The following is an 18,993-nucleotide window of genomic DNA, read 5'->3' as shown; positions in this document are numbered from 1 at the left end:
TGTCACTTAATGAAGCATGTGAAATATACACAGTAGCGAAGATGCTCGCATTTGTTCGAGCCTCAGTCCATTTTCCATGAATAATTTGTCCTGTCGTACATCTGATTTGACTTCAAAGCAAAGCAAAAAAAGATTAAATTAAAGAGAGCGGCTCTAGATGAACAGCTTGATTTTAATATACCGTCTGAAAACAACCGGAACTAATCAATGCCGACACAACCAACCACAGACATTTGCAAGCAAATTAAGACTAATTGGGCCCGAGTAGAGAAGGAGAAGTATCTCTGAACAATGGTAAGAGAACCCTGTGCCGCCAAGGTTAGAAAGCCACCTTCTGAAGTTAGTCACGAGGACAGAAATGGGCTGGCCCTGCGTGGACCAAGTCCCCTAAGAGTTTTGACAAACACGCCACTTGTTTAGTCTAGAATCTGTGTAATGTGCCTCTTCCTTTCTCTTTTCTTCCCTGAACGGCCCAGCTGACAACGATTTAGAGTTTTATTGCCATCTTCTCAGAGGCAGCTTGGACCCAAAGGAATTTCCAACTTATGAATACATAAAATTTGTAGGAAATTTTCGATCTTACAACAATGGTAAGCTTTAATTGTCCCCATAATTGCCCACAGTGTCTTTTATCATGCAAACGTGCACATGAGCCACCGCCTAAGAATCCTAAGAATCACTGGGGGAGGGAGAGGGGGAAAATGTGTGCTTTTTTTTTTTTTTCAAATTTGCATTTCGATTTTTCTGTTCCCAAGATGCATTTTTCTGTGGCTCATCAGCGCTCTCTCCCTTTCCAGAACACACTCCCACACCTGTTTGTGCCGGTGCACAATGTCCCCTTCGATGGTGTGCAATTCGCTTCTTTATTTTTTCAAGCTGATGAAATAATTCTGCCCTGTGAGAAACAACTTACAGTTAATAAAGAGCAGCCTACAGAATCCCCAGAATAGGACTTCACTGTGACATGGAGATCAGGATCCTTGCTTTCTACACTCCTGTCTCCTCTTTAAGCCCTGCCGAGCTCATGCTTTAATAGATCTGGTCCACGGGTCTTGTACTCGCTGTGGCCCAAATGCACAGTAAAGGGGCTATTTGACCATGAGCCAGCAATCTACACTGGGTCAATTATCAAGGAGGAGAAGCCATCACTGAAGTCGTATTTTCTGAAACTCCTAGGATAAGGAACTGTCCAAACTCTGGCTGCAGAGATGTGAACCCGGAACTAGACTTAACGCTCATTTTTACTTTTGACACATGCAACATGGAAATACAGGCCGAGGCCAGTCATTCAGCAACCCAGTCTCATTATGGACAGATCATAGAAAGGCCTGCATCTTGTTTGCTGTGCTCCTCAAAACGCAGCACAAAACAGAGAACTTTGAGAGTGCTGATATCACATTCATCAGCAAAGACGGGAGAAAGTGTTGACAGGGAAGGAGGGAAAGAGAGACGTGCAGAAGGAGAAAAAATACCAAAGAAAAACAAAGACAGACTGATGAGCTGCAGAACAGAGAGGGAGGGCAGCCAGGGACCCAGGGCGGAGAGGAGGACAGCACTGACTGCTGCTGGTTTAATTACTGTTGTCTGACTCGGAACCCACATAGGTCTGTTACTCCAGCCAAATCAGTCCCAGATCCCGTTAGCGCCAACCAGGGTGATAGTACTGAGTCCTAACTAACGCTGGGGCTAACCAGGAAATTCTTTTCCTCCAACTTCGAATGATTCTTTGTTGCGTATTATTTGCATGAATACATATGTTTTATAAAAAGTCTTCAGCTAGATGCTGAACACTGTGATCCTGCTAGAGGGATGTTCAGGCACAGTGTCCAGGGTTTTGCCTGGACAGTGGGCTCCCTGGCTGACTTGGAGGACCTCCTGGGAACCTTCCTATCCAAGGCTTCCGGGTCTCAAGTGGTTGGAGTGACGGTTGGTGTCTGCTTTCCAAAGGGGGCCCCTAAACCTGAGCAAAGCCAAGGCCTGACCATGTCTAATCCGATTCATCTGCAAGGTCTGCCCAAACTTCATGCAATGAGTGTTTTTAAAAGCCACACAAAGAAGTCAATGGTGTCTTGCTGGGTGGTTTTCTGGGCTGCCCAATTAAAGAATCCAGCTTAAGAGACACCATAGAGAAAACCCAGCATCCGCCCGACCAGTGCAGTGGGTCTTTGGATAAGATAACTAGTTAAAATGCAGATTCTCAGCCATTACCTTAAAGCAGATCTGAGACCCAGGAATGGGGAACCAAAAGGACTGGGGACTTGGGCTCCAGGTTGTGACATGCACTTGGACTAGTGTGACACCAAGTGCCATTCCCTGGAGAGTTCAATGGCAAGACTTTCAGACAACTTTATTGTGGAGTTAATGTAGTGGTGGTTTGGAATTGAATTCAAATGTGCAGGCTGGTCCTCAAAACATTAAACATACAAACATTGAACATAACATTAAACACAAAACAGCCACATGACCCAGCAATTCCACATCTGGGTGTATACCCCAAAGAAGCGACAGTAGGGACTTGAAGAGATATTGGTGCACCTACGTTCATGTATGTCTGTATGCAATAGCCAGAAGGTAGAAGTAGCCCAGTGTCCGTCAGTGGATGGATGGGTAAAGATACTGTGGTATATCCTTACAATGGAATATTGTTCAGCCTTAAAAATGAAGGAAGTTCTGACTCGTGCCACAAACATGAATTGACCTTGATATTAAGAGAAGTGCACCAATCACATGCGTACACTTAAAAACAGGATGGTGGTCAGGAGTGCAGACTTACCATGCATGAGGGCCTGGGTTCAGTCCCCAGCACCAAAAATAATAATAATAATAATAATTGTATGTTATGTGCATTTTGCCACAATTTTCCTTTAAAAACTGCACGTACTCTAGCCAGAATAGCAGCACATCCTAAGCAACCAGATGCACAGAGGGGAAAGACACCACACCTCTCAGAGTGCTGAACCTGGGAATTATGGGATGCTATTCCCACGTGTCCCCATGACAACTGTGTACACACCTGATTATTTAAAGAACCAATCAGTGATTGGCTGGTGAGGAGCAGTTGTATCCTTTGTGAATTTACATTTCTACACCTCTTATGAAGACACTGCCAGCTATCACTTTGACGCACCCTGTCATTTATCACCTCTTAGAGGATTTCAAGGAAATAGCTGCATTCTGAATACCTGGGCTTTTTTTAAACTAGCAAGGCTTTATTTTCACTTCAAGTTGAGACAGTGTTTGTTTGCCTGGAAGAACGTGTAGAAATGATGTGCGACTTTTTTTTTTTTCTTACTGTTACTGCTATGGCAGGGACAGCATTGAAAGTAGAAAATTCAAAACCAAGAATGCAGTGTCCCTCCGGAGCCTGTTGTGCAAACCAGAGTTAAGACGGGCTTTATGCAGACGAGAGTGTCCAAGTATAAATAGGGAGCTCTCAGACCCTCAGGCAAAGGGCCCGAAGTGGACCAGGGAACGCTGGTTGCGGTTCAGAGAGATCAGCTGTGGTGTGCTGCTGCACAGGAGGGTGGCCATTTGTTCAAAACACTAGGAGAAAGGATGGAGAATGTTCTCACCTCTAGGAAATGATACGTGTTTGCGATACAGATACAGATGTTCCCTGACTTGAGCCCTGGACACCCTGTACCTGGGTGGAACATGACTTGGCTTCTCATTAATGCGTACAATTCTGTGTCCAGAATTGTAATACAATTAAAATACAGATAAAGAATAAAGCAGTGTGCAGGCCCCAGAGCAGGGAAGAGAGAGGGCCAGACTGAGTCGGCAAGGGCTTTTGTGACCCTCAGATCTGTGGAGAAGAGGCTCCCCTCTGTTGGCTCCCTCAACGTCTCCTCCTGCAGGCCTGGGCTTGGGACCCAGTGGCCATGAGCTGTCAGTAGGTGCTGGGGAAGGGAGGGGCAAAAGCCCCTCTGCCCTTGCTAATGAGCTCACACTCTCCAGTTGGAAGTTTCCAGACTCACGGGCGGTGGGGAGGCTGGTGCCCATTCGACCCTGCCCACCCCCAGCTGCCTTTAGCACGGCAACCGTGGCCCAGATGCTTGAGCAAGACAGAATTTTCCCCTTCTCTGCTATTTGCCCATAGCAGTCACCCCTCAGGACTCGGCCATTTGCCCCCAGTGTCCAGGGGGAAGAGAGGGAGGACCGACGTCACTTCTTTCATCTAGATGGCTAACAAGTGGGAAGAAGTACGCACCAGGAAATGGAAAAGGAAGTCATCTTCCTCAGACGTGTTCACCTGAGCTCAGGGATGGGATGAGTGACCCCATGTTCTGTCTTCTTCTGGCAAAAGGCTGATGCTGACCCTGGGTGACAGGTGGCAGATGGGTGGGCCGCAGGTCCCAGCAGCCTTTGAAACAAGAAGTCTTTCCTTGGATTTATATGTTTGTTCTATAACAGATTTTTTTTCTTTTTTTTTTTTTTTTTTTTGGAAGGGGGGAGAGAGAGGGAAATGCTTTTGGACAAATACACCATCGTATCTTTTTACTTTCCCAATTAAATATGGAGCCCGCTGGGCCTTCCGCAACCCCACACGCCCCGCGCCACATCCCTGCCCTGTTGCTCTGAATGGGAAGGAACCAGCGGGTGATCTTCAAAGACAGTCTTTGCTTTACGGGGTCCCAAGAAGCAGGTTCCAGTTCCTGAAAGATGACTTCACGCCAGGAGGGAGGCCAGCCTTTCTCCGCACCCTGGCTCCTCCCCGGGACTTGGATTTAAATGTGCGTCTGACTGAAATCCAGAACGCAGTGTTTCAAAAGTCGCTGGTGTGGTTCCAAATAGGTCACCCTCAGCAAACATTCCACTCTGGGCTTTCCAGAAACCGCACACCAGAGGATAAAAGTTTCCCTGCCCTCATTTCACCTACTCGCCTCTAACCACACCGCCAGATTGGAAAGATGGCATAAGTGGGGACATTTCGGCTGAGAACACACGGATCCATGTGTTCCCTGAAGTTTCCGGAGACTGCCTCACTTTATGGCTTGGAGAGGGTTGTTTTTGCGTTTTGTTTTTCCCCCTGAACTGAACTAATGGAGATGTCTCAGCTAAGGGATGGAGGGGCATGCACACCAGGTCTCCCTGGGAATGGAGACAGGAGCTTGGACAGCTTCAGAGATGGAGTGAGGACCTGTCCACCACGGGTGCCTCAGAGAAGCAAGCAGAGTGTTCCCTCCACCCAGCAAAGCAGCCTCGTGTCCTTCCCCAGCAGTGGTCATTGCTGCCACATTCAGCAGCCCAGGAGACGAGATCCTGATAGAGAACAAATTGTCACCCAAGAGCATCATCCCACGGGGACATAGAAGGTCCATGTTAAAAATGGAGCAACAGGGAATGGCCGCACGTTTATCCACCACATCTTTCTGCTTGCCTTAGTCCGTGAGTGCAAGTCGTCTCATCATGTGACAAAGATGTGACAAGCTATCCATTTGGACGACAGGAATGGGGCCTGTTAGGAAGCCCACTTTCCCGGCCACACAAATAACATGACCCTGTCCACACCAACCGTCTAGTGGGTATCTTAGAAATGACATTCTAAATCTCAGGCCCCTAAAAATACTCATTTTAGTTCATGAACACCAGGGAAAAGAGGAATTAATGAAGACATACAGTCTCCCTTTAAATTTTTTTTTTAACCCCGCAAATTGGAGACCTCCAGCCTCTAGGTGTGGATCTCATCTTCTCCCACATTCCTCTTGCTCTCAACAGAATGGGCAGAAAGGAAAGTCGAGCTGAGCATTACCCAGCAAGGAAGGCAGTGCCCAGGACAAGAAGTGGGCAGGGCGACTCTGCTGCTGCCCCCGTGAGGACCCCCCATACCTGGCTCTTCAGAGGACATTGAGCAAAACACCTGCAGAGAGAAAATGAAGAGTCTGAAATTAGCACTTCCTTAGTGGGAGATGATTTCTTCTGAATGTGCAGAGAGTGATTTTCCTTCCAAAAGTCCAAAACAGTAGTCCAAAATGTGTTTAGCACAGTTTGGGATTTAGGAACTTTTTTTTTCTTCCTTGAGCAAAATCCATTGATTAATGGCAAGTCTTCCCAGGGACCGATCAGTTTTGTTTGATATTGGTTCCCAGAAGTGCTGAGGAAGCTCTCTGTGCCTTCCCCTGTGAACTACTGTGTTTTCCTCTAGCCATTGCAACTATTTTATTCTAAGCAGGCCATCCCTGGTGAGAATACCAGATCGTTCTGAGGACTGACCCATAACTCGGTGGAACTGGGGACAACCATCTTTGTCCATTTCTTTCTATTCCTTTGCTGTTAACTAATGTTCACGATCATCATCTCCGCTTCCTCCTCACTCTTTCCTAAATTCTTTTGAAAAAAAAAAAAAGATATCTCAATACCTACAGTCTCCCTGCCTCTGCGAATATCAGGACGAACTTGGGAGCTCACCTTTGTCAGGGGACAGACTTGGAACCCAACCTAGGGTGCATCCAAACGAAACAGACATTAGTCATTCTGAGTCTCTGGAGAACCTGGGAGTCTTATTTTTGGACTCTCAAGGGCATCAACCTAAGGCAAAACTCTTCCAGGGTGTCTGAAATTGGAGACTGTCATGAATGGTTCCAGACTTGCTCATCTGTGGATCATTTTAACATGAAGACCTCAAATCAGCACATGGGGGTCCCTCCCAGCAGGAACACAGGAGGCACTTGGGGATTTTCCACCAGAGTGGTGATTACTGTGTGGGATTCCCAGCAGCTGTCCTGTCCAGGCCCCCTTCTGACCAGTGTCTGTGCCTCAAAAGGGCAGTGAGCTAGCCTGAGGGCCAGGGGAGCCCAGAAACAGTGCTCTGCAGGCACCTTCCGCAGCCCCAGCTCATGCTATGGGAGGAGCCATCTTTTGGATCCCAAGGTCCATGCACGAAGTACTGGCAAGGATCCAAAGGTTTTTTCCTCAGCTGAATGCAAGATGGAAAGTGCCTCTTGTGAAAGTCTCACCCAATAAGCACACATTGAGCACCCGCTGTATGCAAGACACCTGCTCAGACCGGAGAAGAGAGCAAGATCAGCTCTACCTTGGGGGAAGCTATCTATTTAGCTTTCGGGGCAAAAGTAAGATCAATTTGAGTAAGAAGACTCTAGAGGGAAGAAAATAGCAAGAAAGAATCACTTTTCTATCATGAGTGGTCAGAGATCTGAGAAAGCAGGGCTGCACCTATATTTAGTGGTTGATCCTTCGGAGAGGCTTGGGAAAAGCCAGTTGTAATTAGAGATAGTTTTTCTATTACTTAAATTGAACAACTAATTGAATTCTTAATTAATGGCTTTAAACCACCTTGGGATAGAAAGTGCCCGAGAGTTATCCTGAGTGCTAAATATGACTGTGAAGTCCCAGGGAGCAGCGGGCTCCTCTGTTGACTTTGGAACCTGAAGGAGGGCTCATGCTGGGAGTAAAACGTCATTTTAAACTCAACTGGTGACACGTTTAGAGTAGCTTCCTCTCCTTGGTTTTCCCCCAAGGTTTTTCCCTTGGCCTCTGTTAGAACATTCATCTTTGATTTAATATCACCCTGAATCAAGCCCTGGGACATTTACGATCCGGGATGGGGAAAACACTTGTTTGGGAAAAATAATCAAGTTGCCCAGTTCTGGTCCCATCTGTAAAATATCTAGATGATCAAGCACAGGCCACAAGCAATAACGAAACTTCCCTTTTAGGAGTGCATTTTTATCTTGAAAGCCTTTGAAGTCATGAAAGAGCAGATAAACCACATGAGCGGCAGCCGAGTCAACTGTAGCTCTGCACAATGTCCACTGCATGACCGTGACCTGAGTCTGGGCCCCGCTGAAGATGGAACAGGATGCAGCAGGTCTTGGGCCCACGTTTCTGTTCCAAGATCTTTTTCTGTCCTTGTCTCGTCTTCAAAGCAAATCCAAAGGAAAACCCTTACTGACAGAGCCCTTGGATAATAGACCAAAGATGGGCCCATCAAGATGCAGCATGGAGCCACAGATGAAGGAGGCATCATCCTCTTAAATTCCTGGGAAGTCCTCGGAAGCTTGCTTGGAAGGTCTTGATATTCTGAAAGAGTCAGGAGAATTTTATGAGGTCATTATCTGGCTGGGTGATGTCTCTTAGATCCAAGCGGAGAGTATTTCACATCTGGGAAAATTTTTAGATGTCTCTCTTTCATTACACAGATGTTCACATCTGCGAACCCTTCCTTTATGTGGAATTGTTTCCATTCCCCTGGATAAATTTCTTGGCTTGCCCTACAAATGAATCTGCACCAGCCTAAGCCAACTAGTGACAGATGTAAACTCACGAGAGGCCACTATTTTTTATTTTTCCCACTTTATATTCCTGTTTGGAAACATTTATTGGTATTGATGTGAATGAACTCAGAGACTATGTCTAGATAAAATGAATTTATTCGTGTTAGCAGTAGGAAGGCCATGTGATATGGGATAAAATCATTTCGAGACATATGTATATATAAAATAGAAAAAACGGGAGAGCTAAATCTCAAAGAAAATTTTGTAGATTTCATTTTATAATGCATTTTTTTCTGATATTCTATCTGTTCTTAGTTAAGTTGGGAAGCATAATGAGGTTTAAATTTGCAAGTTTAGAACATACAGGTTGTAGAGTCGTCCCTCAGAATCAATGGAGCATTGATTCCAAGACCTCCCCAAAGATACTCAATCCAAAGATGACCAAGTCCCTTGTAGAAAATGACCTAGTATTTGCGTACCACCTTTATACATATCCACTTTATACTGAAAGTCACCTGTATAAATACTTGTGTGCTGTATTGTTTAGGAAATGACAAGAAGGAAATGTATACATCAGCAATACACACACAACTCTTTTTTTTTTTTTTTCAAATATTTTCCATCTACAGATGGTTGAATCGGCAGATCCGGAACCCTTGGTTATGGAGGGCTAACTGTAACCCATCACATTTTAAGAAGTAAAGAGAATGCAGACTCTTGGCTCTAGGGATCCTCAATCCTGTCTGCAGAAACATGTGGAACTTTTGAGTGTATCCATACCTGGGCTTCACCCCCAGAGTTTCTGAATGAGCTGGTTTGAGAGGGGCCCAGGCAGCCATGCTAAAGTTACCAGGGAAACCAGGTGCACAGTGAATCTGAGAATTCCCCGTGTGTACCAAGTCGGCCTTTCTCATATTTAACAAGGATCTTGTCCCCAACCAGCAAACTCCACCTAAAGACAGAAGAATCTTTCTGGCCCAAAGACCCATCAGTTTTCCACAATCCCCCTGAGAGTGGGGGTTGGAGGATCCCAGGGACGCTAAGTGGTGTCTCCCAGAGGACCCTGGGCACGCAGTTGTGGACATGAGCCTAGAAGCATCCCCTCTCTTTCCTGGGAGACCCCAGACTTGGAGTCTGGAGATGTGGGTAGTATCCCTGCTTCATTCTTTCCACTGTGGGAATGACCTTCATTAATTAATAGATCCTTTCTGGGCCTCAATTTCTAAAATGAGGGCTGTAATACTTTTCCAGACTTGTGAGAATAAATCACAAGACACATGGGAACAGATTTTGTTGCCTGCGCAATGCTACAGAATTAGCAAGTTTGTCGTGGGCACTATGTGTGTACGTCTGGGATGACCCTATGTATTAGCCAGGTTTCCATTACTATAACAAAATACCTGAAATAAGCAATTCAAAAAGATAAGCCAAGTATGAGTTTGAGGGCAGAAGCTCTTGAATGGCCAGTGCCAGGACAGGGCAGGGGTGTCTGTGCATCCAAGACACCACTAATCTCCCCAGGACCATCCATATCAGGAGCATCCTCTGACTATGAGCTCACCCTTCCCACAGCAGCCAGGGGGAGCATCCAGACCCTTGCTGCAGAATGAAGCTGTTCCTCGTGTTGCCGAAGGTCTTTCCCAACACAAAAAGTGCAGGGTTATGGGGCAGCGGGTGAGCAGGGCGCAGTGGTTACCAGCAGGACTCACTCCCAGCTGCTTCTAGTAAGCTGTTTGGCTTTGAGCAAGTGCCTCGGTTTCCTCATCTGTGCCATGGGGATAACAGGAGTACCTATCTCATTAGGATTTTGTGTGGATGAAATGCGTGAAGCCACACACACACAGCCCCAGGAAGCGACTGTAAGTTTATGGTAAGTGCCAGGTGGGATTTGACAGCTGTCACCAGACAAGGCTAACTGTGTGTCCCCTCTCCCCACCCCCTGCACAGTGCCTAGCCCCTCCTGTAATGGCTTTGACAACGCCCTGTCAAGACCTTGCCGTGTGTCACTAGGGAAGGAGGTCTGCTTCATCGCCACTGTCCGCCTGGCAACACCACAGTTCTTAAAGGCAAGTCCCCCGCAGAGAGGTCACTGTGTGGAAATCGTTTCCATTGAGTCTCGTCTGGTTATATCTCATTCGTTATCTTTATGGGAGAGAATCAAATTGCCATGGAGTCACCACATTCTAAATTTGTAGATGCTGCTTTGAAACATCTACCAGTTTAGAATGTCTAGCCTCTGCCCCTGCCACCCTAGCCCTGTCCCAGGCCCTCCCTGGGGTTCCTGCCAGGTATTTTGTTTGAAGGCAGCGTCACTTGCCATTCAGCCCACAAAGATGCTGCCCGATGGCCCCGCCCACATCCCCATCTTCCTGGTCACCATGAACACCGCCCAGGGCAGGCAGGGGAGAGAGTGGAGAGTCACAAAATTGAGGGCTTTTTCTGTATTCTCTCATCAAAGATTGGTAGCACTCTCTGGAACGAATGTTGAGCTAAATTAGTAACTCAAATTCAGATGCAAAGCCATTTCCCACATGTTTACCACACTTCCAGATAATAGGAAGGGAGTGGTGTGACATTTTGGCTCCTAGGTATTTTTCCCCAGCTTGTGAAATAAATTTAGTATCAGCTAATACCGAAATTAGCTACAGATGACGAGTTTCAGTCCAACCCGACTTGGAGGCTGGCTTGTGAGGATCTGAACTTCTGTTACCCATCATGCATTTCTTTGCAGCAAACCTAGGGTGAACATCTGGCACCCCAGCAACATTCTTTTCTTTTCTTCCCCCCACCCCTCTTCCAATACAGGAAATGTGCATAGTTGATGAACCTTTGGAGGAATTCACTTCAAGGCATAGCTTGGAATGGAAATTTTTATTTCTGGATCACAGGTTTGTGAAGAGGGAAACGTATTTGGATTGGGTCCTTTTCAAGTGGTGTTCACATGAGCCAGGTTCTCCTTGGGAGACAGAAGTCCAGCCTGATCCTTTGAAGAAAGACTCACTGGCTACAGGAAACGTGGTTCCCAGCCAAGGGAAGGGCTTCCCCTTCTGTACCTGCTTCCCCTTCACGCAGAGGTTGAAGCCTCAACCCTGGGGCACCTGTGGGATGACCCCCTTCCTGCTTCCAGAAAGACAAGCAGATGTGCAATGAACCCTCTCCTCTGATCACTTCCAACACCCCTTTGATCCTTGAGTCCAATTTTTCTTCTTTCCTTTGTAACATCATTCACTGTTTCAGAACAAGAAATCTCGCTTCCCTGCCCTTTCGTTTTTCATTATACAATGGAGCTGGCCCCATCTATAGCTGTTTTTAATTAGTCAATAGCTGATGCATTTAATGATTATTTGGGCCAGAGGATGCCAAGGAAATGGAGTGTCTAAATACCAAAATAACTTTGCAAAACTGGTGCTGACCAGTGCAATGCTATTTTCTTCCCCTGGTTCTTGAGAAACGAGGCCCCTGTGGATATTAAATGTGCAAACTGTACCCTGTGTGTTGAATTGCTGGTGTTGGCTGGCATGGTCCGTGTGGTGTCCTTCTGATGGGGAATTCCCTGTGCCCTCCTGCAGAGCCCCTCCCATCATAGGATACCTGCCCTTTGAAGTGCTGGGCACCTCAGGCTATGATTACTACCACATCGACGACCTGGAGCTCCTGGCCAGGTGCCACCAACACTGTGAGTACCCTCACCCAGACTGACCACAGGAGCGTCGTACTTGATCCATGGTGACCGGACAGCAGGGCTCTGTAGTCTGCTTGTCACCTGGCTCCCTGGAAGCCAGGGACTTGGTTTCCTCTGCAGTGATCTAGGGGTATGGAGGAAGTCGTTGTCGACATTGATGTCGTGTTTCAACTCGGAATTGACTTTGCCCCAATCCCTAGCACTTCCCAGCACCATTCAGATAGGCATGCTCCTTCATCCAAATCGTGAAATTAAGGCAATGGCAGAATTTATTTGTAAGTTAGCATTAAGTGTCAGAGACGTAACACTGAATCCACCTAGATGGATTAGTCTTTAGTCGGCAGTTGGTGGTATTGGTCTCCAACTCCAGGCAATGCTGACCTGTCCTCTTCAGATATCACCCTAAGTCAGCATCTCCTGGGGTGACTTGAGTTTTCTAGGTAAGAGCTGTCTTAACCATTTGCATTAAGAGATACTAATGCACATTTCAGCATCTTCTGCAGGGTGAAGTCTGCTGGAAAGCCAGGAATGGGCGACATTGTAGATTGTGAATGTTGCATAGCAGGGGATATGCACAGGGCACTGAAGGCTCAGGGGGACCCCCCCCTGCAGCTGGAGGAGGTCCAGGGATGGCTCTCTGCCATGGAAGAGGGGAATACGCTGGCACATACGTGTGGGGTAGGGCTCCTGATGTGGGAGAGCTAGACTCACAAGATTGATCAGTTCTCACTTCAAAAGAGGAATCAAGAATTAAGTACTCGAGGGCTGGGGTTGTAGCTCAGCGGTAGAGCGCTCACCTAGCACGTGCGAGGCCCTGGGTTCGATCCTCAGCACCACATAAAAATAAATAAATAAAATAAAGGTATTTTGTCCAACTACAACTGAAAAATAAATATTAAAAAAGAAAAGAGAATTAAACACTCAAGCCAGGTGTGGTGGTATACACCTATAATCCCAGTAACTAAGGTGGATAATGCAGGAGGATTTCAAGCTCGAAACCAGCCTCAGCCACTTTTTAAGAAGAGAAATGGTGGGGAGAAGGAATTATTATTTAAGGCTCATTTTAAATTTTTTTTTTTTTTGAACTGGGGATTGAACTCAGGGGCACTCGACCACTGAGCCACATCCCCAGCCCTTATTTTGTATTTTATTTAGAGACAGGGTCTCACTGAGTTGCTTAGCGCCTCGCCAAGGCTGAGGTTGGCTTTGAACTCGCCATCCTCCTGTTTCAGCCTCCTGAGCCATTGGAATTACAAGCACGCACCACTGCGCCCAGCTTTTCATCTTTAAAAATTTAACCCCCCGCTCCTCAAAGTGTGGTCCCAGGACGAGCTACATGGCTAATGTGTGCTAGACATGTAGTGTCTCAGCCTCCTGCCACCCGGCCTGAAGAGTCACAATATCCACTTTCACAAGATCCCCAGATAATTTGTGCAAACATTCAAATTTGAGAAGCAGAGCTGCTTTAAACCTCTGACTGCTTCTGGCTCTTCTAACGGAGAAAAAGCCAAGGGAAGAGTTACCTACCTGGCCTGAGCAAGAGGTTCCTTCTCTGTGGAGCCCATGGCCCCCCCTGCTGGCTTCTCTCCTATTCACCAAGTCAGTGGCTTCGTCTGTAGCTTTAGTTTCCTAGGTAAGATTCTTCTTAACTGTTTGTATTAAGAGATGCTAAATTCCAGGCCCTGTGGCAATAAAACCGAAATTGTTCTTCTTCCTCTGGTCCACATCCCTTTCTTCTACCTGGCACAGATGATAAACCACCAGCATCCATTGTGTTCTGGACACTCCCAAAGGGACCTCCTACAAACATGACCATAAGGGGCTCCAGGCATCTCTGTGGCTGCAGGGGACGGCCTGGGGTGGAGACACCCATACCAGACCCTCTTTATTCTAGAACTGTGTAGACTCAGTCTGAATTGCTGTCTGGCAGCCACAGAATCCATCCAGCAGTTGCTGGCCGTCAGGTCTAGTTTGGGTCCAGGGCTCTCGGGGTCTGGATGCTCCCTCCTCCGCTCGGCTCCAAAACCAGCTCCACCTGCAACAGGAAGATGAGCCCCAAGAAAACCAGGGCCTCCTTTTAATTAAACTTCCAGTTTAACAATCTGTCCACCTCTGCCCTTATTTGAAAATCTCTCTCAAGCTTTTGAGCATGTGGAAAAAATACACGGATCACTCTTCTATTATTTAAGATTGCCTGAGAGTTAGCAGGAGGCGTGACCCAGTGGTAGAACCCTTGCCCATCATGTGCAAGGCCCTGGATATGATCCAGGCACCCTGGGGGGAAAAATAGTATCAGAGTCTACCATTGTCCTGAGAGTCACTTATTGTACAGTGCAGCCAGGGAAATAGGCAATGCCGGGTACGGTCTTTTGTAATGTGGATTTTCGTTGTAACTCCTGGGGGAAAGATTGCTTTCACGTTAATGTGTGTTACATGCAGAATCCGTTTTCTACTCCCAGTGATGCAGTTTGGCAAAGGGAAATCGTGCTGCTACCGGTTTCTGACCAAAGGTCAGCAGTGGATTTGGCTGCAGACCCACTACTACATCACCTACCACCAGTGGAATTCCAAACCCGAATTCATCGTGTGCACGCACTCGGTGGTCAGGTACTATGCGGTGGCGGGTCTGGGCTTGTCCCTTCAGTGCCTGGGAAGGGTGCCCGGGGTCCGTGATGACTGGTGCAGATCAGCAGCCCCTCAGGGCCTCCACTGTGTCTGAGGGTCAAGGTGGCTGTCACTTGCAGTGAACAGGACAAGTCCCAGAGCTTAGCACCTCCCAGGTAGCCTCGCCGCTGTCACCTCCCATGACTGAGACTTCTGAGTTTCCTCCAGGCCCCTGTGCAAGCCTCATGAACTCTTTTAGGCTGCCAGGATATTACTTAGTAAGTTCCTGCTTCACTGACCTACTTACATATTTTCCCCTCGTCTCTCTCCATCCCCCAGCCTTCCCGTGTCACTGATTTGAGAAGAAAATTAAAACGTTGCCTCTAAATAACTCAAACACATACTCCCTTTATTTTTAATGTTCTAGAAACCCCTGCTGGCAACCGAGGCAGTGTTCAGAGAGCAGCCAGGCTGACTGTGGGAGAAAGTCCCCTGCGGGTGTCTGGTGACCTCAGGGAGCCCTCAACCCAGGGCACCAAAAAAGACAACCCCCCCCCCCGCCTTATTGCAGATGCATCCTGGGTGGGGTCCCAACTCCCAGGGGTGGATAAGGGAAGTCTCCTTCCCGCCACGCACTCCAGAAATGTTAGGAACATAAATCAGTTTTAAGCTGGTTTAGAAAAGAAGCTTTTGAGAAAAAAGAAAGAAAGAAAGGGTAGAAGGACTGTATGTCATATAGTCACCTCTCCATATCCACTGGACCCTACGTCCATAGATTTAACCAACCACAGATTGAAACTCTTCCAAAAATAATCAATCCATACTGAAATGTAGAATTCTCCTCTTCTTAACAGTCCCTAATCGTGACAGTAAGCCAACTGTATACATAGTGTTTGCATTGCATTAGAAATTGTCAGTAACCCAGAGATGCTTTAAAACACAGCCGGAGGATACGTGTAAGTTATATGCACATTATGTCATTTTTTAGAAGGTACTAGAATGTCTGTGGATTCTAGTATGCACAGGTGGTCTTGGAACCAATTCCCTTGGCTATGGAGGGACCACCATAAATAGAAATAATAATAGATAAAGGCAAACAGATGTGGCCACCTCTCCTTTTGTGTGCGTATACTGAGCAGCAGTTATACAGTACACAGAGAGAGAAACGCTAGCTTTTCTCCCTCCCATTTCACCCCATTTTATGCTCATGCTTAGAGAATCGTTCTTGGATTCCCTGTCCACCCTTGGAGACTTTAGCAGCCAGGGGTTTGTGACTTCTTGGCCAGAACCCCACTGCCACTGAGCCTGGGTCTGTCTCCAAGGGCTCAGGGTAGGCTGGACATCACCCACGCCTTGTTCTTCAGAGTGGGCTCGGCTTCTCCATCTTTAGTCTCCCAAATCTTAGGAACGTTCAGAGACCATAAGGAGTGAAGTGAATAAGTGGATAAATAAGACGAGAAGCAGACCAAGGCTGGCGTCTCGTCCCAGGGCCCTCCCGGGCCTGCAGGAGGGAATAACCCAAGTGGGGTCACTCGGGCATCACTACATTGACCCAGTTTACCTGTGAAATTGAAAAAGAGCGTCCCTAGATGGGCCTTTAGTGGCCTGGGGTCTGAGTCTGGCTAATTCTGTATTTGTGTGAGAGAAAACTTCTTTTTTTTTTTTAAGAAGTGTAATGACCAGAAAAGTTTCCTGTCACCCTTCTGTAGCCACAGTCCAGACTGAACAGATTTTGAAAACAGCTTTTCATCACTTAAAGGCAAAGGCTCGCCCCACGGATGAAAATGTCTTTTTAAAGACAGTTGCATTTGAAGATTTCCTGGGGGGAGAGAATAGTGAAGGAGAAAGTCATAAAAGCACCCTGCATTGGGGACGTCATATCCGAGTCCCTCAAGTGGAAACTAGACAGGGAGTGAAACTCAGTCCTTCCCAGGGGAACAGACGGGGTCCTGGGTGCTGCCCCTGCTGGGCATGGGTGGCAGGGACAGAACCCCGGTTTGGGAGTTGTCATTGGAATGTTCTGCCTCCACTGTGTCTCTCGCTTTCCTGAGCAGTTATGCGGATGTCCGGGTGGAAAGGAGGCAGGAGCTGGCTTTGGAAGACCCGCCCCCCGAGGCCTTGCACCCCTCCGCCATGAAGGTAAGCACATCCTGCCAGGTGGGTGAGGTGAACATGGGCTAGGCAGAGGCTACTAAAACAGTAATGAGAAGAACAGAGCCACTCGTATTTATGGAATCTTGCTACACTCCCATGGTGTTCAAAGTGTCTTTAGGCATGTTCTTATCCCTCCCCCCCACCCGCACTCCCCGTGGCAGTCCTGAGAGGGCATGTTGTTATTGTCCTCATTCTCCAGATGATGCATGGACAGCCACCTACCCCAGGACACCCGAAGGTTGTCACTCACAAAGCTGGGTTAGAAGCAGCCACTGGACATAAGGTACGGCTGGCGGCTTCTCATCGTCCCCAGATGGCTATAATAAGCCCTCTTTGCATTTATCCCACAGATAAAAAGCTGGGGAGTAAAACCATCATTCCATCAGGGTGTGGAATAATTCAAGGCCACTGTCGCTAACTTAGCCTAAGTGCTGTTGTGTTGCCACCGGGCCTCGGGGTGCCTGTGGATGGACTGACCCTCACACACTTCCATGTCATTCATGCTTTTGTTTTTCTTTGGGACACTGGGGATCGAACCCAGGGCCTCACGCATGCAAAGCACACACTCTACCACTGAGCTGCAGCCCCAGCCCCTCTTGCAGGCTTCTGTTTCTGTGCCTGGGGGTTTAGTCAATATCCACGAAGGCCCCAGCTCTGCACAGGGAGCTCTGCTCTGAAAAAGGCATTTCCTTCCACGAAGCCCATTACCTTTCTTCTTCCCCCGCCCTGAGCTCTCTGGTCCCCTCTTGAACAATGCAAAGGGACATGGAGATTGTCTGCAAGTAGACCAGAGCCCTGTTCCTCAAAGCAGGCACAAACATTGGAAGAGAAAGAAAGAGGGAGTGAAGTACATCATCAACGCTAAGGCACCGTCCACTGGAAGAGCCACCTTTTTTTTTTTTTTTTAAATCTCCAGCTAAGAAAGAGAAAATGCTCCGAGACTGTTTGTGAAATAATGATTTCTTTTCATCAGTTGAAGGATACACCCAATTTCAGCTGTGTTAAAACGAGGGTGCGGGGTGCCTCTTAGAGTTGATGAAGTTCAGCTCTGGGCGTCCGGTGACCCTGGGACCAGTGGCTCTGCAGCAGCCAGGGCTCAGTCCTTCAGCTACTGTAATCCAACAGAAGTATCCCTCCTCCCTGGAGGACCGAATCAGGAGGAAAGAGAAATCACCTTAGAGATCAAAGAGCAGGTGGGGTCTCTGGTGCCCACCCCCCCCCACCCCACCAGCGTGCCACATGGTGGTGCATGCTGTGTGATTCCTCACCCGCACACCAGTGTTTATGGAAGTCTTTGTCACCCAGCTCTGTCACATAACACATCATGTATCATGTCAGGGAACTAAGCCATTGATAGGCAGGTGTTGGACACATCGTACATCCCAGCCCAAGAGCAGGTGTGATGCGTGTGTATCATCCGGGTGGAAGTTTGTCTCCGGATTCCTCTGGGAATCCTAAGCCCAGCACGATGTCTTCTCTTAGCAATGCACATGATGTATGAACACACAAATATGATCTTGAATGCTGAGCTAAGAAACCCCTTTGAAAGGTGCTTCTCAAACTCTTCGATACACCTTTTTTTTTTTCCTTTTCCCCAAATCTGCCCTTGACTGACACATATGTAAAAATGTAAGTTCCTGTGCTTGGGTGGGTGGCGTGGCGAGGGCCATGGCCATGAACGACAGAGTGAGGGTGCTCCCTCTCTCTCCCTGGGCTCATTTTGCTGCTGAGCAGAAACACACAGTTCACATCCAGCTGGGGTCTGGGGACCCTCAGTGGAGCCTTGCAGGGGACCCTATCACTGAGCAGCACAGCCTTACAATCTCTGTCTCCCATACACACTCCACATCCTGTACCTTCTGTTCTGCACAAAGGCCTGTGGGTTGCATATCAACCCATCCAGCCCTCCTTGCAAGCACACATGTGTGCACACACACACACACACACACACAATGTGCATTCTCACCGGAACCATGACTCAAAAGACAGAACAGCCACCTGGACCCACACACGAGATTTTATGGGCAAGAGTGTGGGTACAGGCCAGCCTGTTGACTTGGCTCAGAGGGGGCTGGTGATTCCCATCTTTCTATGATCAGGGAGGAACAGGAATCATTCACTGTTTTCTTCTTTAGCTTAAAAATTACAATAACCCCTGTTTTCATGTATCTATGACACCTAAGCCATCGAGGGTGGGGAGTTGGTCCCTCAGAGAGTTGGACACTACAGTTGTTTTCTCCTCATGACGTTTGAGGCAGAGGCATCCTGAGAGCCAGGATCAGTTAAGGGGCAGAAGCCGAAAGACAGGAGACCTCAGGC

At 47.6% G+C, this 18,993-nt stretch overlaps 2 protein-coding genes across 2 annotated transcripts in view; both read left to right on the top strand.

Annotated features, from left to right (window-relative positions):
• Rpl31 (ribosomal protein L31) overlaps window positions 1-18,993 on the top strand; it is a 306,946-nt gene that overhangs the window by 256,913 nt on the left and 31,040 nt on the right. The window lies entirely within an intron of this gene.
• Window positions 1-18,993, top strand: part of Npas2 (neuronal PAS domain protein 2) — a 157,246-nt gene that overhangs the window by 117,500 nt on the left and 20,753 nt on the right. Inside the window, exons 7-12 of the mRNA XM_071601833.1 lie at window positions 477-590; window positions 10,182-10,300; window positions 11,040-11,122; window positions 11,804-11,910; window positions 14,376-14,523; window positions 16,575-16,659. Coding sequence (XP_071457934.1) covers window positions 477-590; window positions 10,182-10,300; window positions 11,040-11,122; window positions 11,804-11,910; window positions 14,376-14,523; window positions 16,575-16,659 — 656 coding nt within the window. The remainder of the gene's footprint in view (window positions 1-476; window positions 591-10,181; window positions 10,301-11,039; window positions 11,123-11,803; window positions 11,911-14,375; window positions 14,524-16,574; window positions 16,660-18,993) is intronic.

This window comes from Marmota flaviventris, chromosome 14 (genome assembly GCF_047511675.1).
Source record: "Marmota flaviventris isolate mMarFla1 chromosome 14, mMarFla1.hap1, whole genome shotgun sequence".
Classification (NCBI taxonomy): domain Eukaryota; kingdom Metazoa; phylum Chordata; class Mammalia; order Rodentia; family Sciuridae; genus Marmota; species Marmota flaviventris.
The sequence above is the reverse complement of the archived record's forward strand: the minus strand, read 5'-3'. Positions and strand labels throughout refer to the sequence as shown.